At 42.3% G+C, this 26,537-nt stretch overlaps 1 protein-coding gene across 1 annotated transcript in view; it reads right to left on the bottom strand.

Moving 5' to 3' along the window:
* The window catches only part of SMARCAL1 (SWI/SNF related, matrix associated, actin dependent regulator of chromatin, subfamily a like 1), a 36,911-nt gene extending 15,055 nt beyond the window's left edge, over window positions 1-21,856 (bottom strand). The window contains exons 1-9 of the mRNA XM_008496990.2: window positions 21,787-21,856; window positions 20,004-20,934; window positions 19,283-19,333; window positions 16,611-16,871; window positions 15,649-15,699; window positions 11,190-11,370; window positions 10,087-10,237; window positions 6,580-6,738; window positions 4,920-4,985 (exon numbers count right to left, since the gene is read on the bottom strand). Coding sequence (XP_008495212.1) covers window positions 4,920-4,985; window positions 6,580-6,738; window positions 10,087-10,237; window positions 11,190-11,370; window positions 15,649-15,699; window positions 16,611-16,871; window positions 19,283-19,333; window positions 20,004-20,874 — 1,791 coding nt within the window. The 5' untranslated portion in view covers window positions 20,875-20,934; window positions 21,787-21,856. The remainder of the gene's footprint in view (window positions 1-4,919; window positions 4,986-6,579; window positions 6,739-10,086; window positions 10,238-11,189; window positions 11,371-15,648; window positions 15,700-16,610; window positions 16,872-19,282; window positions 19,334-20,003; window positions 20,935-21,786) is intronic.
* Between the last annotated feature and the right edge of the window lie 4,681 nt (window positions 21,857-26,537).

Below are 26,537 nucleotides of genomic sequence, written 5' to 3'. Positions count from 1 at the left end.
AAGTCAAAGAATATTTTATGAAATGGCATAAAATGGTTTAGAGGTCAAAATGCAACACGATTGATTTGAAAGAGAGTAGGTGAGGAGAGGGGCTATGCCACACAGAATTAATTGAACATGCAAAGACCCTCATTAACATACAATGACTGTCTCTATATTAAATGAATTTCACAGCATGAGCTCTGCCATAGCTAACTTATTTAAATAAGCCATAACTGACTTATTTAAATAAGTGTGGCTGGTTCTTGCTATACAATTATTTGTGTCCCTAGTTTTTGCTTACACTGTCACTTTGAACTGCTTAAAATAAAAATACCTTATCCTGTGAAATCTAAAAATCTGAGAGTGCCCATCATATAGCAATAATCTGATAAGATAAAAAATTAGATAAAGGGAAAGGGCTGCAGATGTTTTGAGGAGTCTGTTTCTGTACTTGGGTAAAACAGGGCTTTTCATTTCATAAGATGATCATACAGTGTTTTTTCCAAGAAACGTAGATTCCTTTCCCTGTTCTTAAATGGCATCCAGACAGGGAGTGTGTTGAAATAGCAATGATCAGCCATCACTGAAGCAAATTACACTGCCTCTTTATTTTGAGAAGGAAGGGAAATTGGAAGGTAAGAGCAGATTTGAAGATGCAGCCTTGAATACTCACAACTTCTCCAATTTTAAGATTAAGTTCCTTCTCTCAGCAGGTGACAGCAAAAAAAGGCTTATTTACCCAAACCATATGGATTTGTAATGCCTAAAGATATCTAGTATTTAATTCCCACTGGAAAGGGAGATTTTTGTGTTCCCTCCTCACCTTTTGCCATCAGCACTGACCTGTTTCCCTCTATTATTTTTAAGCATCTCTTGATTAAAACAAGCAGAAAGAGTATTAGATTCCAGCCACACAATGTATTTGGACTTCCCTAAAAGAAACAAAGACCTTTAATCCTGCAAACATCAGGATGTGCATGATGCTGTTAACCTGAACAGCAGCTCAATAGGAACAATCACATTAGTAACATTACCCAAATGTTGGGCAGCAAAGCCCATAAAGACCACAACAAGAATAAGACTATTTTATGCCACTAGAATCTCTGATTAGATACTACTTTCTATTTTTCTGTTTCTAACCCAGTTCTTCACTAAGAAGTTACTAACATGCTTCCAAAAAAACTCATCCATGTTCCATTGGCACCTTCCCCACTTTCCACTGCCTTGCAATACTCCATGCAACTACAGAAGAAGAAAGACCATGCAGCACTTTGGCTGGCCAAAGAATACAGAATCTCCTTCACTCCAGTCCCCAAGAGATCCTACCACAGATGAGTGAAAAACTTCTGGTTTTTTGTTTCTTCTTCATCTACACTCCTGGGGCTTTGCCATTTTATGGATACCGGCAGCATGTATACTCCCTCTCCAACGTTCATGTCTCTGAGCCAGTCTAATCCTGAAAGGAAAAAGCCAAAATTGCTACAAAGGGTGTAATACCATGACACTTTCTGCCTCTGCAGGCGGCAGATGCAGGGCACAGGCAAAGGGAACAACCAGTATTGTCAGTATGCCCAGGAAAACTTAGTCCCCATCACAAGACTAAACAAAAACAGCAAAGTGGCAAGTAGGTCTTATTACTGATTGACACAGCTCTGGATTAGAACAAGCAACAGGCCTGAAAATAGTGGCTCAACCAAAGCCCAACAGCATGAGGCTATTCACATTCTGATGAGTGTGGAAACAAAAGGACCACTTTGAACACAGGAACTTCTAACCCTCTAGAGTATCGTGAGAGATGCTGAAGGTGTGGGGCAGATCTCACACAGATGCTGGCACAGACTGGCCAGTGCAAAAGCAGGAATTTTACCACATGCCAAACCAAAGAACCGTTGTTCTTTTAATCCATCTGCCTCCATAATTTTGCTGGGATGCATAAAGACTGTGTACAAACTCTGCTTCATACACCTGCATGGAACCAGGTGGCATTCTCCCCCATGTACAGATCTGCACACCCACAAGTTTACACATCCGCTGGGAATGTGAAGGGAATAAGAAATTTGGCCTTAAAATTTTGCTGCTACAATTTTAGCTTACAATTACATAAACAGTGAGATAATGTAAGTTCCTCTCAGAGTTTTGTCCCAACAATAAATTGGGCACAACACTTCTAAATAGCTACTCTGAAGCAGCAAACATTGTCATCCCATATATCCAGCCATTATAAAAGTCAGCAAAAAGTCTTTCTGGTCCCACTTTGCACTGTCACAAGCAAAATGTTCCTAGATCTCTGTCAGGGCAGTGTCTAAGTATGTCACAAAAGACAACAAATACCACACACAAATGAACAATGCACACACAGAGTTTGTGTGTTTTTTTTAATATTAAAAAATCTCTAGAAGTTCCCAACTGACAAACTTAGGCTACATGCTTAATACACAGTTCTGCCTGATAATTCCATACCACAGCTGCTGCTCTGCAATATATGCAAGAGAGCAGGAAAAGATGAATTATTACTGAGTAGTAGTGGTAGTAAAATACCACTTTATTTTGAAAACTGGTCAATGTCAGATACTACACCTACGATGAGGCTCTAAATGCTGCAACTGGTTTAAATATTTCAGAGGTGGAGATTCAGCTTTCTTGTCTAACAAGGCAGATTAAAAAATAGTATCCAAAGTAATGGTTATTAGGAATGTATTTATTTAATCCGATATTATGCAGTTCTGTCTTAACACACGTAACAATTTTTGTATTTTTCTTGCTATTAAAATGGAGAAGTCACAGGTCAGGTTCTATCAAGATAAAAAGAAAACATGACGTAAGGATGGAAGTGACAGAAACATTTCAAGCTCAAACATTTAAATTTGGATCTGTCCAGTGTCATTATGGAGTTGTAAATCTTTGTAGCACCTAAGGGACAAAGGATCACATTTGTGATGTGTTTTTCTTTCTCTTCTGTCCCCAAAAGTAAGTTCAAGGCTAAGCTTTCATGCTTCAGGATGTTGAGAACCTTGTAGGAAATACAAGCAACTATAGCAATTTCAGAAATTTTAAAGTAGTAATGGAAGTGGAACAGTGGAAGTGGTAATGCTTAAAAGCTAGCACAAGGCACATGAAGGCTCCAGGAGCCCTGGTTACAGCACTGCCATGGCTTTACACTGCGACCTGAAGGGAGGGACTGAGGTACACTGCTAAAAGCAGTGTATCTATCAAGGACTTACCCACTGATAGATTTATTTTGTCTCTAAGAGCCCCAGTACTGCTTTAATTCTTTTAACATAAAGCAGGCAAGAGCATAATATTATCTTCCGCAGCGTATTTATCTATGCCTCTTATTCAATAGTCTCAAATAATCATGTAAAATACTCCCATTTTTACCCCACTGAGTATTTACGATAACGATGATAGAGTGCAGTGGTTACATCCAGTATTCAAGTGCTGAAAACTCATATTTTGGCAGTTCTGCCAAATATGAAAGCATTGCTGTGATGTCAGTAGTGAACAGCATCACTCACAAGTAGTTCAAGAAAAAGCTGCCAAAGGGGCTATTTTTAGAGCAAAATGGCTCCGATGGAAAGCAAAAAGGGCAGAAGAGTGGCTATTAAAGCAAATACTTGCTTTAGAAGTTATAGATTGCAAGGAGAAGAATAAAATTTATCTGAAATATCTAACACAAAACATCTGGTACTGTATGCTGTTTGCAGGTGAGATAATGCCTGCTATGAACATGAAACTCTTAATGCTTTCAAAAGACAAACTTAAGTTTCAGAAGCACCAGTTTTCAAATCTTTAGAACCAGTGATGTGACAGAGTAAAACTGTAAATTCTTGTTAAGCTCATACAGGCAATTAACCTCCACTTAACAGCTACCATATTTCACTCTCATATCTTGCAGCCTGCAAATACTTTTGACAAGCTGATGCTCCAACTAGGAAAGAATTAGACTGCTTTTCAAGTATTCTGCAATGGGATAAATTTGTTGTTTTCCACTGTTTTCAGATATCCCCCCTTATTGTTGTACTTCAAACTGCTCATGAAACTGGACCTCCTGTTTAAGTTTCCAAACATTAAAAGCCTGAAGTGATTTGAAAGGCATGAGAAGAGCCAAGCCTTTAAAGACAACAATAAAGTTATCCAAAAGCAACCACCTTCAGCTTGCCATTAAGAATCTTCCATATGGTAGTTCCTATAAAGCCATCACAGATCAAATCTTTTTATACCCACTTTCTGAACAGGAAACCATATTTACCTTGTTCTAACATACAGACTTGACAATGCCCTGAAACTACTCATAACTTTAATCTGCTGTAAACTACCAGGGAGTTTGATTCTTTGATCCCAGGACAACAGACATACATTTAAATTTACGTTTCTGTGGGCCTCTTGCCTTGGTAACCTAACATTCTGCCATTTCCTACTAGTTCTGTACATTTAACCAGGAGGAATGCTCCTGAACCCCAGCCACACATATACATTGGAAGTTTGCATTAACATGGTAGAATCCAAAACCAAAGCCAAGGAATGGACCTAGGTAATGCTGTTTTGATATACAGCAGGTATTTGTGTGCCAAGAAGTAACTGATAATAATTATTTTCATTAAACAAGCTGCAATGACACTACTATATTCTTTCTACTCTTCCTGAATACATTAAGTTTTGACATGACTTTTTTCCCATTACCATGAAACTCATCCATGGCAGTACAATTACATCAAGGGAGCTTCTGGAGTTCCCTTGTTAGGTCTCACCATCTAATATTTGCATGGAAACAAGTGGCTAAGCCAGATAAATAATTTTGCTCTTGGATCTGCAGCGTTATCTGGATTTCCACTTGCACAACAGAATTCAGCTGCTTGCTCCTAAACCTGGTAAATGGAGCAACATTGAGTTAGAAACCTGACCTTAGCTGCTGAAGGCTTGGCACCCAGCATACACACCTTGAGAAGAGGCATGGCAGCTCGGCATCTTGCAGTTTTTATGTTCTTGAGGTAATGAGATTCATCCTGAAACAAAACAAGCATGAAAGGGAGGACAGTTCTGATCCAGAGTCCAATAGTGGCAGGCTATAGAACAAACTCCCAGTATCTAATATTACAAGCCTATCATCTTGGAGGATATCTGAAACACTGGGACAGTCACATCTAATTCTAAATGAAGAGACACCATGGAGAGTAGCAGGTTTCCTCCACTCACCCCTGCAGCTGCAAGCAAATGGAACAAAAATCAAAACTTGAAGCCATGAATCTCAAATGACTGCAACCAAGCAAGCAGAGGGGGCTGGAGAGGGAAAGAGGAACATTATTTCCAGCACCGATACTCATTTGTCCCAGTGTGTCCCTTAAATGCAGCAAACCCAGGAGGCCTATACAGTGCCACTTCCCTAAATAAGGGGTTAATGAAAACAATAAGGAAAGAAAGAAATCTAATTAGGATCCAACTGTTCTGCTGATCAGGCTCACCAGGTGGATAATAACCTCCAACCTGAGACATCACCCCTACACAGGTTTCATTTCTACTGCTGTGGCAAGGCAGAACTTTGACACAAAAAGTAATCAACAGCCTCAAAAGGTACATTCTCATTTTTCCATGTGTGGATGAGCAAGCAACTGTGCATGCAAAGCCAATACAACTGCTTAGCCTCACAGGCACAGCCTTGTCCCTTCCTGATAAACAAGTAAGGTACAATAATGTTTCCAGCCATCTAAACAAGACTGGGAGAAAAAGGGAAGCTCATCACTCAGTAGGACTACTGTCATCTGTAACAACATATACAGATTCTAAATTTCAACATATAAATACACAGAAAGAACATCTGCCAAGTAAAAGCTGGTAAAAGGTTCCAGTAGCTCCAGAGCCCAAGTACCTTTACTCTAAGCACCAACATATGAAAGTACACAATATTTCTACCCTGATAGAATTCCTTGTCAGAGAAGAAAATAAAAATAAATAAATGCAAAAAAATCAGTTCTCCCATGAGTAGTCTCCAAAGAACTCCATCTATTCTCACATTCCCATCTAATAGTGAGAAACAACAGGATTATTTATGTTCCAATTGTCATTTCTCAGGGACAGGTACATGTGTGCTGACAGCTAGACTGAGAACATCAAACACTAGTAGTAAGCTACATAGGCTCTTTAGGTCTCTATTGATCCAAGCTGCATTTGAAACACTAGATGCTTTGAATTTTAATAACTGAAATATAGAAAAATGCCTTTTACCATGGTTCTGTAAAAGGTTAAAAATGGATTTTTGAAGTCACTTACAAAAGAAATTACACAAGTTATCAAAGGCAGCTTAATGGAGATTGTTAGTGAAACATAAGCAAATGGAGATTTTTTTTTTTTGCTTTACCCACATACTTTATGTTGAGAGGTTACCTACTTTACTAGATAAACACAGGAATTAAACTCTGAAACTTTTTGAGCTAACTAGTAGAGAAACCACCTGCTTCTTCCCATGAGAAGAGCTATGATTACAGTCACAATTACAAAACAGTTTCATCCCTAAAAATGGTTCACTTCAATTCTCTGCTGTGCACTACAAGTTACCCCATTTGCAGTTTACAATTAACTTAAAAATTTTAGTGTACCACTTACAATAATAACTACTTGGAAAGTGCTTGTAAGTTTCTTGTCCATCTTGCTGAGGAGGTCAAAGCTGATGATGTTGATCAAGCTTCCTCTGAGACTGTCTTTGCCAGTTACTATGACATTGGTGCTATCTGGAGTCAAGGATGGAAGCCACCTGTGAAATGCCTGGAGGAGGAGGAAAATGATTAATTGCATTCAGGTGCTTCTGCCCTTTGTCAGGATCCCAAAGCACTTCACAGAGCATCTTGATGAATGCTCAGAATATGTAGCCACCCCACCTGCCACTAGACATCAGCTAGAAGCACAATAAGAGCAAGAAGCCTTCCCAAAGCAACAACCCTAGTAACGGGACAAACAAGAGAACTCAAGCTACAGGCCAAATCTTCCCTGCCATGGGCAGGGACACCTTCCACTAGACCAGGTTGCTCACAGCCCCATCCAACCTGGCCCTGAACACTGCCAGGGATGGGGAGCCACAGCTTCTCTGGGCAACCTGTGCCAGTGTCCTTTGCTTGTTCTGCTCTGCATTAAGAGTATGGCTTGCTGCTATTTTTGCATCCTCTTCTTGGTCAAATTGTCCACCTTGATTTGAGCCAATTCCAGAAAATATGGTTTAATACACTAAAAAATTTCTAAGCCATGCTTTATCTGAAGTCAAGACCTCCATTTTATCTGACATTATGGCACCAGTTGTCTTTCCAATGATACCCATTTTGTCTTCCTACTCTTAGAAACTATTTCTACATCACAGAAGAGAGATACTTCATCTAGCCTTCAGCAAGCTTGTTGGGTACCAAAAGCAGTGTAACAAAGAAAACTCTTGTATTGGCTCATTTTAATGCCCTCTAAAACTACCTTAAAGGACTCTGGAGTAAGGTAGGGGTTGGTCTCTTCTCCCAAGTAACAAGCAATAGAACAAGAGGAAATGACCAAGTTCAAGGGGAGGTCCAGATTGGGTAGCAGGAATATATTCCTCAGTGAAAGGGATGTCAAGCACTGGATCAGTAATTTTAGCAGTAGTAGAAATGTGCATAACTTCCTGGTAGTATTACCTGCTATACTCAGATCAAGAGAACAAAGCGACCACTACTGGCAGGAAAAATTTAGTTATCCCACTCAACAGGAAACCTCAGCCTGTGTAATATAAGGACTTCTAAGCAGTAAAGATCTCTAAAGTAAAAATGCTTACTGCACAGGGAGGATGAAGTACAATTCATCCAGATCAATAAAAACTCTTCCACTACCTCTCCTTCTTAAAAAGTCTACAAAAAGACCAAAACCAACAAGCCAAACAAAATGAAAATATCGAGTTGAGAACACACCAGCTGCTCCATGACAACAGCTGAAGTGCATGTTGTGATAGTGATTCAAAGCAACCTCTTGAAATGCTCCACACACCAGAGCAAGATATCCTCCCCCAACCCCATCTGTTAGCTAGTGAACACCCACCATTTCCCTTGTAATTGTGTCCTCAACACCACCAGCTTCTCCTCAGCATTTAAGTTCTGCTGATGTTGCTCTGCAGAGAACTGGCTAGGGCCTTAGCAATCAAGATCTGTTCCTTACAGAATGTTATCCAAGGAGCAATCATGAGAAATGGAATCTGTCTTCACTTCTAGAAAGTCCCCAAGCATCATTGCTCTGTTCAGTAACCACACACAGCAGCCCAAGGAGTTAAATGAGATCTTCTCACATTTATCAGTTTATGAGAAATAATTAGCTATCTTTCATCGCTTACTGTAAGCAACACACCAAAATGGGCCAACAGGCAGGCAAGGTTAGATCCCAACCACAAAAGTATTTGACTGATACTAAGCCAAAACTTAGACAAAGTTGGTAGCAGTGAAAAAGGATCTGGCCGCTTCGAGCTGTACTGCCCTTTCTTTTTAATAAACACAACTAATTCACACAGTAAAAGTGATCCTGTATTTCTCACTTGTTGCTGACCTTTGTCCAAAAGTGCTCTGAAGCTGCCCTGACCATTAATTAAGTTTCAATGCTGAACACCAAATGCACATGGATGCATTACTTCTCACCCGAGTACCCTGCATGTTCCTACTAGCTTCCTATGGTACTTTGAATATAAAGGCACTCTGTGTCCTGAGCCCAAAAGCCATATTAAAATGCTGATAACTCAGACAATTTCTGACCATTCAGCTCTGGAGACACCACAAAAGCTTCTTCCATGACAGTAAAATATCTGTGCAAGAACAAACTGAGTAAATTAGAGACCATAATAAACTCCACCTTCTTTCACTTTCTGTGACATGCTTTCCTATGACATGCATCCTTCACATACCTGCAAAGCAATCCAGATTATTCTACAACAAATGCCCTAACAAAGTATCTCTCACAACAGCCTCTTGGGGAGTTGGGAACAGGGCAAGGAAGAGGAAATCTAGCACTCATGAGAAAAAAAAAATTCAAAACTGAAAAAGAACAAACCTCATATCCTCAAATCTCTTGAAGCAGATGTAGGAGTTTAACTGCAGATGCCCAGCACTTCAAGAGACCAAGCACCAAATTGTTCCCAGTAGGTATCATCTCCCCAGAAACCATGGATTCAGGTTAGGTATTGACCAGAGGTCAAAGGTTCTTTGAAATATCAGATATGATGATAATCAACCCCTTGTTCAGTAAAGAATATTTCTTTTCGTACCACCCAACATTTTGTTACACTACTGGACATGAAAATACAAGCCAAGATGCTGCAACAACCTCGTTATAGCACAAAAACAGCAAATCACAACCAATATACTTCTCATCATTGCAACATTCCAGGGAAAGCTAAACTCCCACCCTCTCCTGATCAGGCATGAAATTAGTCACCTAAAACCTTGGCTCATCTTTTCCTCACACAGTGAACATTTCACTAGCCCTGAGGCCACCGAACAGCCTCAGTATACAAGACTAGAGAGCGATTTATTTCAAGATCTAATTCCCAACCATACAAGGTTTCTTTGGCTTCTGATCAAAATTAATGAAGGACTCAGAGGAATAAGCAGAATATAGTGGACAGGCCAAAAGATGTATTATGACAAACACCTAATGATGATAACAGGGCCTCTTGAATAGAGCAGAGAACCCCAGCATCTGGGTTTCTATTCCAGCCAAGGACTAGGCAAATGCTGCTATGAAGGCCTTTAATACAAGAGACAATTGCTTGAATGCAACTATTGTCTTTGACACTGATGGGTAAAACGCCCCCTTGGAGCCAGATGACTTGCAGGAACAAAGTTAACATAGGGTCAGTGGTGATATTTTCTCTAGATTTCCCTCTTTCCAACAGAACAGCTGGACACAGAAAGAAAATTGGCCAAAAGAAGAAAACAGACATATATCACAGAGTTAATGCCAAGCAATTCCCCCACTCAAGCTTGTAAATGAGTAAAAATTTTCATTTCTTCCACTTAACATAACTTCCATAAATATTAGCTTGTATAGAATGCAACACAGCATAAGCATCACACATACCCTCTATTGGCCACCAGCACATGCTCAAGCTCACAGTACCTCTGCCCATGTAAACCTCACAGAAGAAGGAGTCACCACGAGCAAGGGCCATTCCTGTTGGTAATAGGCAGCAATGCAGATGGCCTGGATGGTCTTGCCCAAGCCCATGTCATCCGCAAGAAGTAAGCGTCCGTTTCTTAAAATTGCAAAACTAGGACAAAGAGAGAGGAGACGTAAGTAAAAGTCAATAAATCACTTACTATCTGTCCAGGCAGCCAAGATGAGCACAACTCATCACCCAGCCTATCATGTGGATCACCTTGAAGTGATGTGGGTTCTTCAATAAACCTGGATCTTCTTCACTTTAACATAAGAGAGCAACTCTCACAAACATCTCAAAGTTTGGAAGCTCCTGAACAGAGTGGTTCTGCCCAGTCCTCAAAGACTTTGATTTCATATGAGGAGTAGTCTAAAGAACTTACAAGTAATTAAAGTGTGTTCTTTCTATGATATCACTCACATTCTGTTCCATAGTCCATCCTGGCTGAGCTAGGAAAATATTACTAGCAACAATACCATTTTAACACCAGTAAGAACAGACTTGCCTGGACTGCATCTTGAAGTCATTAACTAATGACCATATATGATAGAGACAGGGAGATGTAAAAGTTCATCTCTGTGTTCAATCAGTAATTTTAAATCTTTCAGGGTCTGGGCCCCATTTCCTAGCACTTTCCCATGTGTAGTTAAAACAACAACAACAAAACACTTGAGAAAAAAAATGACCTTACAAAATAAAAAAATCATATGACAATTAGGCACATACTGAATCACAAGACAGACACCAGAGATGTATCATTTGAAGACTTTTATAAGAGTAGCAAAATTGCTACTTTCCTCCTGACTCACAATGAAGAATTCTAGCTGGAAACAGATGTGTCACTCAAAAAAAAAAACCAACCCAAAAAACCACCAAAACCAAAAATCCACAAACCCCCTCCATACCATACCAAACAATCAAGAGCTCATAGTGCCAGTGTAACAGTTCAAGACTGTGGAGAAATGTGGAGCCCTCTCTGCAAAAGAATGCAGCCTGGGCACCAATATAAAGTACAAAATTCTAAGTAGGGAGGGGGTCTTAGCAGCATGCAAAAAGGACATACTTCACACCTTCCCGCTGAAAAGGCATGAGACTTGTCACAATTTTGGAGTCCACTACTGAAAGGTCAGCATCAGGAACGTCTGTCTGGGATGTAGATCTCTGTATTTGAGCAGCAAAGGTTTGCACTACTGCCTCAGGAAGTGGCTCCACTTCTACTGACACAAGGCTCTGCAACACTTCCACTGCAAAGAACAGAGCAGTTTATTATCAGAAGGGGCAACATACACACAACTTACATTATGGGTGTCAGGGCACAACTGTTGACCTCATCAAGAGTATCATTTCGTGTCCTGAAACAGCTCAAGAAAACACTGCATCATGCACAGGTGTTTGCCTGGCCTCCTCCCTAAAGTTTATTTCAGAACCACATGATGAATCACATCTCCTCCCCTTGTATTTAGACTTGGTTATAAAAAACCTGAAAGTCTGATGCCATCATTCAGAGATGATTGCTACTAGCACAGCTGAAGCTGGATTATTCATGCTGGGGGCATTTTAGGGCACATTTTACTCACAAATAAAAGCTTGGATTTGAACAAAAGAGCCCCTGAAGCCTAGAAGATAGGGGCATCTTTACCTTGACTTTGGTATACTGCATTAAACTCCTCTGAGGTCTCCACCATCCCCGAGACATCAGGAGTGACCCCAGACACAGTGACCTACAGAATAACATCTCCAATTTTGAAAATTCTTGTCACCTCCTGTTTCCCCAAATCACTCAGGTTTGGCTGTCTTCACTTTACCATACCTAGCTTACTATGTTTGGATAAGAAAACAGGAAGCACCTCAAGACTGAGAAACTACTTACCACCATCAGCCTTACTACTTACCACCTCTGTCAGCCATCATTCAGGGATGTGGCACTAACAGCTACTCCCTGCTCAACTGGTGTCCGCTGCTATTCTTCTGGACAGAAGCAGCTTGTGGGAAAGAACTAGCTCACAGGCAGCCACTTGAGTCCCTTACCACTACTGTTGTTTCACCTGTGAAGCCCCTCAACTTCACCTGCAGCATAAAACCTTACCAGTCAAACTAAAGTGATTCCCAGCCTTCAGTAATGACAGGGATATACTAGGGATATACTACAGAGCCCAATGGAGGGCTACAAGGATGATCAAGGGACTGGAACACATCTTATGATGAAAGGCTGAGACCTGACACTTACTCTGGAGTAGACTGAGAATGGATCTTATTAATGTTTACAAATACCTGAAAGGTGTCAAGAAGAGGGTCAAGAAGAGGGGGCCCATCTCTTTTCAGTGGTGCCCTGTGATAGGGTGAGGGGCAACCAACACAAAACTGGAACACAGGAGGTTCCACTTCAACATGAGGAATACTATAAGGGTGAGAGAGAACAGGAACAGGCTGCCCATGGAGGTGGTTTTGGAGTCTCCTTCTCTCAAGACTTTGAAGACCTGTCTGGATGCATTTCTGTGTGACCTGCCCTAGGTGATCCTGCTTTGGCAGGGAGGTTGGACTCTTATGATTTCCAGAGGTCCCTTCCAGCCCCTAACATTCTATGAGTCTATGATTATGCTATGACCCCAGGGCCTTCATCTTTTTAACCCATGCATCACAACAAACAAAGTGGCTGGGCAATGGCCCTCCTAGACAACCTTATTTCAGTCCCCTCCAGCAACCTCCCTATTCCATTCCAAAAAGGCAGATGAGTTTCTTTTGAATCCAACAGTTAATTTATATGAAAAAAAATGTAGTTTAAAACATGCAGCAAACTGGGGTAAGGAAAACATTTTAAATAATCAGGTTTTGACCAATCCCTTATTGCAGGAGACAACTTGTATTTTTATTTTATGGTTGGTTTGCATATGAAGTCAGGAAAACATAAAACAATTCTGTTTGCAAAAATAACTGAAATAAGAACTCACTTTACCAGCAGCAAGTGAACCTCCAGAATTCAATTAGGTATTCTTATTTCAGTTATCTCCGGGAGGAAAGCAGAAGGATGGACCCCTGCCATATGAAGGGGGAAAGCAATTTCAAGAAATATACATATGAAAAGATTTCCATTTGTGGTTGGGAAATGACCAAACTTTCTAAACTCTCCAGTTTAATTCATACTTCTTCAATAGCAGAAACTCTCTCCACCTGAAGTATAGCACAAGCTTGTTATTACACTCACAAACTGAACTATGTGTTAGGATAATTGCTACAATTTGCTCACTGATAATTCTGTTGCTATTGTTCTGTACATGAGCTGGGAAAATGATTAAGATATATCTGACACCAGCATGATTCATCCAACAGACATTTTTTACTGAAGTGACCTTTATAGATAGATGACTGAGCAACTAGGCAAAGAGACATTAACCTCTACAAATAGTTTCCAGCTAATAGATATCTCTGCTGGAAATGGAAATGGCAACCAGGCTTTTACATTTCTTTTTTTTTTTAAATTTTATTTTGACATAGGTAAGGGAATAGGCACAAAGCAAATGCTGGTCCTCAAAAAGGCATATGCTAGAAGCCTCAAATGCCCTCACAAATTACACCCTGCAAGAACATTTACAATTTTTTTTTCTTTCCTCAAATTTGTGGTATTCTAGACAATTCATGTGATGTACACAACTGGCAGCCAGTAAGGCTGAGAGTCACAGACTGGGACATGTTTGCTCAGGCTGCCTAGCATACACTACAGGATCAAGCCCTTTGCACATACAAAAAGACCCTTTTTGCAAGCTGTGTGAGATCACCACCTCTCACTGAAATCAGGGGCTGTCAGCATCCTAATCCTGGAGTTTCATAATAGACTCCACCAAGATACAGTCACTTGTTTTCAAGATTTGGCATCCCTACAAGGCCCCACAAGGTGGCTTTCAGCCCTACAACCACTAATAATGTTATTCAGACATGCCTCATAGGAGCATGTAGATACTCAATTATTAAACAAGCTTTAGTATACCATGGAAGAAGGAGCCCATGCTGGAAAAAAACCTACTCCGATCAACAGCATTTCAGCTCTGAAACACTCAGTCACATTTTCTAAGGCTGTGTGTAGAACAACACCCTGCTTATTATCTTTCTGAAACCAGCCCCAATCAAATTCCACAGTCATGTACCCTTACATGAATACCAAGGCAAACACAGCAGGCCAACAAGGATGATAAATAATAATTATAATACTTAGGACTTGAGAAATGCTATTCATCCTAGAGCACTCTGCAAACTTAACATAAAACATGAAGAAGCAGATGTGCTAGGATCATGCTGCTGATACTGCATTATTCTGCAAAGTGACATCAATTTTTAGGAAAAAACAACAAAAGAAATCATAGTTCTACATTTCAGTTCAGGAAGTCACATATTCGCTAGCATTACACACATGCATAAAGTGAGGAGTCTACTGGTCAACTTCTACCAAGGAGCAAACCTTGTAATAACACGGTGTGCTAGATTCCACTTGCAAGGGAAAATATGCTATCTTGAGGATGTTTTTGCTAAGCTCTCTTTTAAGCATCCACCAACCAGCACTATAACATTTTAGTAAAGTATGAAACTGTTTCAAGAGAATGCTTCTGCTTCAAGGAGATCTGCACAATTCTGCAAGAGAAACAAGCAGCTCTTCTTGTTTGCAGCGAAATCAACTCAGCTATGGAAACAAACTATTCTAGCCTGCCTCACACATCAACTAAAAAACTAAAAGTTGTGTGCTGCCTGCAAAGCCATCATTACCAGCAATAACACAAGGCTGAATAAAATCAACTAGATAGCATCCAGACTAACTGTGGATGAACTGCTTGGTACAGAAATCATCAGTTGGTCTAAAACCTAACTGTCCTGAAAAACAAAATCTACTGAGTGTGGAATGAAATAGCACAACGCTACAACACTGTGCACAGTACCTAAAGAACTAGAAATATTTGCTTAGAAGTACATGTTTCTTTTCTAAGCAAGGGGTGACTGTGCCAGTTTATTAGCTGACTTCTGCTCACACAAAAGGGAGCAAGGTGTGCTGGCACTGAGGATAAGGGGAGAGCAGCTAAAATGCATCAGTAAGACTGAATTTTTCTAGGTACAGAAAGGCTTGGCAGCCACCATGCTGAACTCTTCAAATTTGGGAAGTGGGAAAACAGGAGTCCATTCTCCTGCAACTCCTTAGTTCAAGTAGAGCTGCTGTACATTACAAGCAATAAAAATAACTGTGATAGTAGATACATCTGTGTGCTCTAAGAAACAGCACAGAAATTCAGTGCAGAATCTGACAAAACTGAGCTACTCTACTGATGGGCCCCTAAGGGACTGACATGAATAACATACATTTTTAAAGTTCTGATTTTGGACAAACAGTGTAAATGTCTGACAAAACAGGATAGCTGCTTCCTTGTCTGACAAAACAGGATACCTTATTTCTCCCGGGTGAAAGGGCTTATCCCAAGAGATGAAGTTAGAATTAATTTGCCTCCCCAAAAAACAGCCCCAGACAGGAACACACAGCTACTCACTTAGTCTGGGATAGTCCTGCAGCAGGAAATTCCATTTTCTGGTGTTCATATCTGCAATAGTTACAAACGCTGTCATAAGTGTCTTTTAAAAAAGTAAATCCTCTGTCCATAAGAACATGACTATCCATCCATATCCTCTGCATTTCAGAAATAGTTTATAAGAATTCTTACCTTATTCAGCAGTTTTCCTCTGCTTGCTTTCACATTAAAAGCAGTTTAAAGAAGACTTAGAAGTATGAGATTTAGAAGTGGTGGTATCACCAGAGCAAGCCACAGCCAGCTACCCTAATGAACCATTTTAATGGACCCACCTGCCCAAACTTTTTGGCAATCACTTTCTCTTCATTACAAAGAGGGATTAAGAATATGCTTGAGTGTTCTTCTTTATTAACCAATACACTTTAACCAGTCAGTAACACAATCACTTTCAATTGTACCATCTGTACCCTACAGATGATGGGCTTAGGAAGTCCAGAGAAAACCCACCAATTCATCAATACCCAAAATGTAACACAAATGCAAGAGTTGTCATTAGTGAAACTGGTGGTAAACTCTTACCTGCTCAGCCAGTTGCAACCATCATATACAATAAAGTAGGAGAAATATGAGACTGTCCAGCTATATTTGATAATAAAGAACTTATGTACCATCTCCATATTTCTGGCAAACTATCACCACATTCCACCTCACAGTAAACGAAATCATGCGAAGTCCTCCCAAAATATCACCTTGGCTAACAGGCCTGGAAGAGGACATGTTCTGGCACGGGGTAGAGTGGAGGACACAGGTACAGCACTACACCAGAACTACAGGAGCTCTCAAAATCTTCACCAAAGCACACCCTCTCACACTCTTTCAGAGGGATGTGCTCTCACAGTCTCCCTCCTCTGAAGCATACATAGCACTCCAAGAGCAACCCCAACAACATCACTAGAATAAAGCAGAGAAAAGCAGAGACTCACCATAATTTCTGGAATCCATCTGTTTGAACACTGCAATCACTTCTGCAGAATACCCAATATCAACTTCAAACCGCAAGCGAGAGATCAGCACGCACTTCCCTTTGACAAGGGCTGAGGGTTTCTTCCATTTCTTACACATCTTCAAAAGGGAGTTCACATCAACTCTGCTGCCAACAAAATGAGAGCTTGATGCAAAGCCAGCTACATTTTCTCCTTCCAGTGGTACCAGAATTACTGACGAAAGCTGATTTGCTGCTTCCACTAAAGAGAAAAGAATGAGAAAAAAATTATTCTCAAAGAACATGGATTAATTAAAGATACACAGGATGCTTTGGGAAGAGAAAAACAAGAGGATGAAAAACAAATCCTGCACCTCCAAGTTCAAAAGAAATAATGATCCCCTGCTTTCACTTACAGTGACAAAGAACAGAGAGAATGATGGCCTGGAAGAGCATGTTGATCAGAGATTCCACAGAGAATATAGTAGAGGCAGAGGGATTATGTGACAGTAGGTGAGCCTGTCCAGTACTGTGACTGCATTAGACTTCCTCTCAATCAGAAATCCCAAAACTTGGCTCACTAGGCCAGGGCAACAAATCTGCAGAACCACAATCAGCAGTAAACTGCACACATCCATAAAGCATTTTACAGTTGCTCAGACAGGGAGGGATATGGTGATCAATAGTGTACACCTAAAAAAATTGAGAAGGTGCTTCTCTGTCACCATGCCAGGGCACAGGGAGAGAAGGGAGACAGCATTTTACAGTTGTCAACCTGAGACCACAGCTATCCACGCTAATGAACAAAAATTCCACTTTTCCCTGTGTCTCTGCCAATCAATACCTGTACCTTGCCTTTAATATTAGAGCTGACCTGTGATGGTTAAGGAACAGGAACAATTTTTTATTTTATTTTTACAGCACCAAAATAGTGATGTTCACCCACTAGACTCCAACTCATAGGCACTTCAGTAACACAACAATCCATCAACATCTCCGAAGTCAATTAGACTCCCGTACAGGTGACTACTAAGCACATTCTGCCATCATGTATTTGCAGAGAGGCAGCCTCCCCTAGACAGTGGCTGTTCAGAGTAAATTCATGTGAATCCAGACCTTTAAGGAGGGAGCTCCACATCAGGATTTACTCTGCTTCTTTTTAAATATTCCAGCTCACTGATATGCAACAAAAATACACAAAATTTAAGTTCAGCAGTTAAGATTTAGAAAGAGAAGGGAAAAAAAAGAAACTGACATCTTCTTCATAACCAGTTAATAAATAAAGCATTTGGATTTCATCCAACTTTGTTTTTAAAATAAGTGGCTTCTAGAATAAACTCAAGCATTTGAGATTTCTACTGCAAGGAAAAAGTTTAAGAGCATCAAGTGATAGGAATTTTTGAAGTAGAAGACAAGGAAACCACTGATTTAGACTTTCTCCTCCCAATGCAAGCAAAAGATTTAGATGGTGCTTTGGCATTGCATAGTTAGATCGCACCTCCATAACAAAAACTGAAAGAAATTGGAAAAAAAAACAACAAACAACATATTTTACTCTTATTTCAATGTCTGTTCCTAGGCTTGGCTGCATATTTAATTTGTAGCATGAAGAAATGTAATACAAGACAACATTATTCTGAAGAACAAAATTAACAGTGGGAAGTTTTAAAATAATTGCTTCTACACTTAAGACTTCAATCGTGGCCCTTTGAAGTCAGTTCATTTTCTCCCCGATGTTGCTGCCTGATGTTGATCAGGTATTGTCTTTGCTTGTCAACAGGAACTTTCCACAGAGAACTCATATATTTGATAGCCTTAAGGAAAAAAGCCCAATTTCTAATAACTGTCCTCCTCATTTGCAAGCTTCTTGGTGCTGAGACTCAGCTCTCATCTGTACTTGATACACTTCAAACAAACCAGCAGCATTTAAATTATAAATGTGTGGCAACCCACATGGGAAGCTAAAATACCAGCACTCAACTGTGGGTTTTTCAAAGTGCTCAACACAGGCCTAATTCTGTTCCCACTGAAATCAATAGTGATTTATCACTCACTTCAATACAATGTGCTTTTGAAAAGCTTACCTGAAGTGTTTGCCTCTATCATCTCTCAATCTTCCCAGAACAAAATGACAAGAGAGGAAAAAAAAAGATAAAACCGTACTTGTTATGCAAAAAAAGGCAAATCCATTTTGAGTCTCACTCAAAGCTCTAGAGAATTACCCTTTTTCCTTTTCCGACACTCAAAATTAATAGGGGGAAAAAGAGAAAAAGAAAAAGAAGATGATTAAAAAGAAAATACATGAACAAACTTAGAAATTAAGCATTAGCCAGTGCAACACACTCAGTTCTCAATACAGATTCATATGAAGCACTTGCATGGCAGATGTTTTTCTATTATCAGGATTGCTGGTCACTAAGAAATTCATCAATGGCAGAAATAGTTAAGCCTATGCCTGGCTTTTAGACTACATGAAAAACTAAGTTACTTCTAATCAATCACAAAGTGTGAAAAAAATGTTACGAGCTAGATGCCTAAAAGATGGGCATTATGTTTGAGTAGTGCTAATTCTATTACTCCAGAGAATAAAAAAGGTAAATAATAACTATAGAAGACAAGGGGATGGCGGTGTCAAGATTTGGATTCTTCATGATTGAACAGCCCATTACTTACTGAAACTGCTGTAATCTTCCAAGCTGAAATTCCATTTTTTCATAGCAGGATCTAAAATAGGCAGAATATGAATCATTTGGGGTAGAAAAATATGGTGCAAAATGTTCAGATGAGGTAAGAGAGAATTCGGTCTACTCATGGAAACTTCAACACAGTGTATGCCCAAGTTTACAGCTACATTACACCAAAGAAGCCATAAGGCACATCAACACTGAGACAAGAAGAATGAAGCTGTCATTCACAGGGAACAGCAACATATTGGCATAAATAGAAGTAAAATATAACAAATAAAGGCACAGAGAAAAGATCAGAAGAAAACAAAAAAAAAAAGGCAGAGACTCCACTGCTCTCAATAACCCAGCTAACAGAATTAGCTCACCAGTTCTGAACTACAGCTGAAGTGGCCCATTTTCCCACAGCAAATCATGAATAACTTCTCTTCCTTCACTCCCAAAAGACTCTGACCAGATGTCATCACCAAACTCTTAGAGCACTGTTCATAAAACAGGACTTATGATTTCTTAGCTAAATCCAAGATCAAGCTACTTATGATCACAATTTCTTTGCAATTTCAACTGTCTCTACTTTTTCAGTCCCCCATTAACACCACATATTCCACCCCACAACAGCTGCACTGCAAGGAGCTTATAGCAACCACAATTCCAGCTGATGCTGAAACTTCAACATAAAACAAAGAGAACAACAAACAACCAGTACTTACCATAGCTTCTGCTTGGCATCTTTTTAAATACAGCAATGAGTTCAGCATTATACCCTATTTCGACCTGGAATCGATCTTCTCCATATTTCACACATTTTCCTTTTGTAACAGTACTTGCTTTTTTGCAAGAGGCAGCTTCAAAGGCAGAGCCTGCACCAGCAGAGCTTGTCAGCTTCTGCATCCTGCCACTGGCCTGAGAGGCACCACCTCCCCCCTCTCTTTCTGTTGGTCTGTTTGTTTTTATCAGCACTTCTGAATCACCTGGGGTGGCACTGCTTGGTGGTGAAACATATTTTACAGCTGATCTGTTCCGACTTTGTAAATCTTTACTACTATCAGGATGCCTATTGTCAATTAATGTAGGATGAGATGGTTCTGCAGGGTTTTTGAAAGCTGAGTGGCATTTAGGCTGCTGGAATGTACCAAGATTAATTAAAGCTTGTTGTCCATGTTCCTGATGACCAGCATCAAAGTAATGTTTATGGGAATAACTCAGAGAATTTGGGATGACTGTAGGGAACTGCTTAATGCCACTTGCTTGTTCTGAGTCCTCTGAACTGTTCTTCTGTTGCCCTCCATGTGAGACAACCATCTGCTGGTTTGCAGTGTAACAATTATCATCTTTCGGAAGACAGCTCTTCTGCTCCGCAGGACTCTTTGAATTCTGTTGGTGCTGGCTGGTAAGCCTGACATGATTGTTTTCTTTCTTCAAGGTTCCCCAATTACGTGGGCTCTGTTCTTTCACCTGAGGTCCAGCAATTCCCACTTGCCCACCCCCCTGGGCTGCTAGCCTCTCTGCTCTCCTAGCCAAAGCCTTCTGGCGATTCTCCTCAATTCTTCTCTTTTGTTCCTCTGTAAGGCCTGATGACATCTTCAACAACAAGGAATTTACCACTCATGCATCTGCTTCTTTACAGGAATGGAGGCCAGCCTACCCAAAAAAAGAAAAATTAACCAGCAAAACAAGACAAAGTTTCAACTCAGCTCCCCCCCAAGACGTTTATTGTGTTCAGAACTTGGCATCATTAATGACTATTACTGTAACTGATCCTACACAAAAACCTGGTAGTACATCAGAGCTGTTAGACCAGAGCTGAGCCATTCTGTCAGCAAGCAGATGCTGACAACTACTGCTGAGGCTTTGCATGCCAGTCCCACATAGACAAAACATAAAGAAAAAGGAGAACTACCCCTATTCCGGTAGTTCTGAGCACTCTTCTGTGCAAATCCCAGCAAAACTGATAAAATAGCTAAGCCCAGGGACACCATGCACTGCAGAGCCAGCCCTGCAAAGGGAAATGCAGGCAAAGCTTCCAGTACTCGGGTACTGAACAGCATCTAGCAGATACATGCCCCCCAAAGGTCAAGCACCTTCTGACGAAAGCGAGGTCCTGGCTCATCTCTGCTCCCAGGGCAAGGCCTCACTCCCCCCACTCCCCGCCTCAGGCCTCGGGGGCGGCCCGCCTCACTCACCACTCAGACACCACACTACTTTCTTCACCACCCTATAAGAGTGGCTGACTCCCTGCCCCGCTCCTCTCCCAGGCACCTGGCTCCCCTGACCCAAACTCCAAAATCAGTCCTCGCAAGCTGTGGTCCCCCACCATCCTCAAGGACCACCCACTACCTCACAGGGGCCCAACACTTCCGCACCCCACAGGGGCCCAGAGCCCACGCCGCAGGCCTCGGTCCCTTCCTTTCCCTCGGCGGCTCCGCTGCATCCCACCCTGGGCTCATCCCCGGCGGAGTCGCCTTCCCCCCCGCCACAGGCCCACACACCCACCAGCCGGCTGAGGCCCGATACGCCGCTCAAGTGCGCGCAGCCTCGCAGACTACAACTCCCGGCAGACCCCGCGCTACCGCCCGGCGGCATCCAGCAGCAGCGCTGTGCGGTATACCGGGAAATACGTGACGTAGCGCGATGCGCTCGGCACGCTGGGAAGCGTAGTCTTCCCTTGGCGACGCCATCTTAAGAACGCCGGGAGGTGGGCGGGCGAGTGGTTGGAGACTCCGGGAGGGAGGCAATGAGGCAGTTCCCGCCACCCACTCGTGGGAGTGTGGGTGGGAGTGTGGATCAGGCCCACTTGTGGGGTGCAGGCCTCTGGCGAGAGCCATGGGGTGAGGCTTTGCCCCAGACGGTACCTAATGCTGCACGTAATGGGGCAGGGCTGCCCCGCCGGCTGCCTCCGGTCTGTGGGGCCTGGCATGCCATGGTGTGTGGCTCTGAAATGGTAACCATGAGAGGGCAATAAAAGATAGAGGTGATGTGTAAGGAGGGGTGAAAACAGTGTTGTCAGCTGTGAGGGAAGAATCTACCCCAGGGTGTTAGGAGCAGCATCTGACATTGGGGCAGGGCCTGTGATCTTTGGAAAGTTCAGAAAATGAGCGGATGTCCCTGATGAATGGAGGAGGACAAATGTCACTTAGCTACAAGAAGGGCCCGACAAGGACCCAGAAAACTTCAGGCCCCTTAGTCTTACACCAGGGAAAGTAGTGAAGTGAGTCTTCTAGAAGCTCCCAAAGCAAATGAAGTGGGTGAGTGGGAAAATCCAGCACAGATTTACTGAGGGCAGAGGAACCTGATCACCTACTACAATAGGGTAACATTTTCTGTCTCCGTGGGGAGATCGGTGGATGTTGTTTATCTGGAGTTCAGCGAAGTGGCGGACCCTATTTCCCACAGCTTCCTTCTGGACTAGAAGGCTGGTCTGTGAGATGGGTAGGACATTGGCTCACAGTCACTCGTGACAAGCTGTGATCAGTGGGTTTTACTCAGGCTGGCAACCTGTCACAAGTAGATTCCTCAGGGACTGATACTGAGCCCCACACTGTCCAGCAAGTTGTACCAAAGAAGTTCCATCTTGATGCAAGAAAGAAACTTTTTGCAGTGAGAACAATTAATCACTGGAATAACCACCTCAGAGACATGGTAGGGTCTCTGTCACTGGAAGTTTTCAAGATACAATTGGGCAGAGTGCTAGAAAATCTCATCTAAGCTCCCTTTCCCGCAAAAGATTGGACCAGGTGATGATCTGAGATCCCTTTCACAGAATCACAGAATTATCCAGATTGGAAAGGACCTCTGAGATCATCAAGTCCAACCCTTGATCCACTATCACTGTGGTTCCCAGCCCATGGCACTCAGTGCCACATCAGTCACTTCTTGAAAACATCCAGGGACGGAGAATCCACCACCTCCCTGGGCAGCCCATTCCAATGCCTGATCACCCTCTCTGTAAATAATTTGTTCCTAATATCCAACCTAAACCTCCCCTGGCAGAGCTTAAGTCCATGCTGTGCTATGTTTCTATGAGTCACAGAATCATCAGAGTTGGAAGGGTCCTATAGAGGTCATATAGTGGAACCCCTCTTCTAAAGCAGGATTGCCTAGAGCACATTACACTAGCACATTGCATCCAGGTGGCTTTTCAACGTCTCCAGAGAGGTTCCACAACTTCTTTGGGCAGCCTGTTCCAGTGCTTTGTCACCTTCACAGTAAAGATTTTTCTCATGTTTAGATTGGACTCCCCGTGTTCCAGCTTGTGCCCATTAACCCTTGTTCTTACACTTGCCCTTTAGATATTTAACCCATTGCTAAGGTCTCTGCTCAGTTTTCTACAGTTCAGGTCAAAGATGCTCCAGTCCCTCAGACATCTTTATTGCCCTTGGTTGGACTTGGTCCAGCAGTTTCCTGTTTCTCTTGAACTGGGGGACACAGAATTGGACACAATACTCCAGACGTAGCCCCACTAGAGAAGAACAGAGGGGAAATATGGCCTCCCTTCGCCTTCTAGGCACATTTCTTCCTGAAGCACCCAAGGATACCATTGACCTTGGCCACAAGGGCACAATGCTGGCTCATGGTTAACTTATCTACTAGGACTTCAGGGTCCTTCAGGGCTGCTTTCCAGCAGGTCAGCCTCTAACCTATACTGATGCATGGGGTTGTTCTGCCCCAGATGCAAGACCTTATATTTGCCCTTGTTGAACCTCATTAGGTTTCTCTCTGCCCAATTCCTAAGCCTGTCCAGGTCACACTGGGTGGCAGCACAGCCCTCTGGTGTGCTGGCCATTCCTCCCAGTTAGGCATCATCAGTGAACTTGCTGAGGGTTTGCTCTGTCCCTTCATCTGGGTGACTGCTGAACAAGGCCCCATGTATAACCCTGGGGCCTCCATCACAACCCTGCACTGTTAATCACGACCCTCTGAGCTCTGTCACTCAACCAGCTTTCAATACACCTTACTATCCACTCATCTAACACATTTTCTGAGTTTTCGGTGGGGATGTTATGAGAAACAGTGTCAAAAGCCTTGCTGACGTCAACGCCTTCACAATAAAGTGATCAGTCACATTTCCATCGAAGTTCTGAGTAAAGGAGTCTCTCAGGGTTTTAACTGTATGTGGAACCTGATTATACACATCAACCTGCTCTTCCTGGACTGCTGTGGTCCCCGTGTGCATGACCAGAGCAATACCTGGGGAGATAGCAGAGATAAGATCCTGGGGAGAACCATAGCCCCCTACCATCTCTTTCATTACTCTGCCCAGCATTACTTCTGCCAGGTCTGGAGCTGCCATCCCTGGTCCCAGATGCTATTTTCTTCCACCTGACAGACCCCTTGGCTGGGGACGCTGAAGCCAGCTGGCTGTTTCACAGTTTATTCATTCTTCTCTCTGCTGGTTAATTAGAAAAGGTTATCCTTAAATTGCCTCCTGATTAAGCAGCAGTGACTGCCATTAGTCAGAAGCTCGTCAGCCTGAGAAAAACAAGGCAGGCAGCAAGGATGAGGTGCGGCTCGACACAGAGCACAGCACTGGCACTGATGTTACCTGAGAATCACTCATGCACAGACGTGAGCACGCTATGTGCACATAGGTTCTCTTAAGAAGAAGAGTAAAAGCTGAACTTCTTTCCAGATTCCAGGCCCCCTAACTGCAGAGAGGATTTGCTAGGGAAGGATGCTCAGCCCATGGTCTCTGTTCAGATCCTCTGCCATTGCCCTTTCTTCCCCTGCAAGCCAGCGACTCCAGCTGGCTACACAGCAGAGAGAAAAAAGAATGGATGAGAGACCTTTTTTTTCTCTTTCTTGTCACACTCTTAACTGCCCAAAGCTAAACCAGTTCCCAGTGTCACATATGGGAGAGAGAGAGGACATACAGAGAATAACCCTGCAACTGTTTCCAGCCACCTTCTGCCTCCCAGCAGCCTTACAGTTTTTGAGTCTTTGTTGAGGCTTCTTACACTTTGGGAGATCTGGGGAAAAAAATATAAGCTTGGAAAAAGTGGAGAAAAGACCCTACTGGGGTCTGTCCCCAACTCATGAAAATTTAAGTGTGAAGCATTGTATGCAGAGAGCTCTTGGGTTGCGTGGTCAGGCAGACACACAGACAGACGTTGAAGCATTTGGTCCATATGGCACAACTTCAGTGAGGCACAAGAACAGCCCAGCCATGCAGAGAACAGACCTACAAATGAGAGGCCGTTTGTGAGCAGTTTTCTGGTAGCACTCCAGGTGTTCTTTCAGTCATAACATGCTTCCAGCAGTGGCTTGGACTCGCCTTCCACATACTGGGTCAGGGAGCAGAGATGCAGCATGAAAATTCTGGGAGGGTTAGCACACCCCAGCTCTGCTGCAGAGGAAATGGCCCACTTGCTTCTGAAGAAATGCTCCCGTAACTGAATAAACAGAAGGAAATGGGGTCTCAGTACTTTTCTTACCAGGATCTTCCCATCACTTGGATGGAACTCTAAATATCCTCTCATGGGCTGGGATGACTGGTCCTGATTTCCTCCCAAATGAGGACAGAACTGCCTGTGTTGTATATCTTGTATAAGCAACAGCTAATATCCAAAATACAAGTGGCCCAAGACCCCAGAGCTATTCTGAAACCTCATGGATTGTCCTCTGAGGGATTTTGAACTTCACTTTGGTGGTCCTACTGTTATCATATTGAATGTATTTTCCCCACTCCACCACCTTGCCAAAAAAACTTTAGTGGTTCTCTACATAGACAGAGTTGGCTGCCTTCATCCTGGATGTGTGGCCACCCTGCACTCTCTACTAGGGCTGAAATTGTATGCAGAGCTACTATATGTAGCAAGACAGCAGGTAACTGAAAATCAGTCCAGGCTAATGGCCCTCAGATGCCCCAGCTTCTTGAAAGGTTTTAGTAGCCCAGTCTCACCTCAGAGACATCATTAGCAATGCCCAAATATGCCAGTCTTGACCAGCTGTGGAGAACTTGTAGTTGTACCTTCAAAACTAAATTGATCCCTTGCTCATGATCTATATCATTTCATTTCCAACAAAAAGTAGTCAAGTGACTGGACTGGGAACATGCAAGTCAGCTCTTCAGTGAAGGTCTTGGGGCATGAGAATCAGAGAAAGGCCCCTGGACTGGCAGAGTTCCATCTGGTCAGAGAAACCTTTCCTTGTGATCTGCTGGCATCTGGCCTGAATACTTTTTACAGCTCTTGTCCTCTGTAAGCTGCAGGGCTGTTCTTCCTCTGCTTTGGTTTGGGGTTCTCAGC

This window comes from Calypte anna, chromosome 7 (assembly GCF_003957555.1).
Source record: "Calypte anna isolate BGI_N300 chromosome 7, bCalAnn1_v1.p, whole genome shotgun sequence".
NCBI classification, from domain to species: Eukaryota; Metazoa; Chordata; class Aves; order Apodiformes; family Trochilidae; genus Calypte; species Calypte anna.
This window is presented reverse-complemented; position numbering and strand designations above follow the sequence as displayed.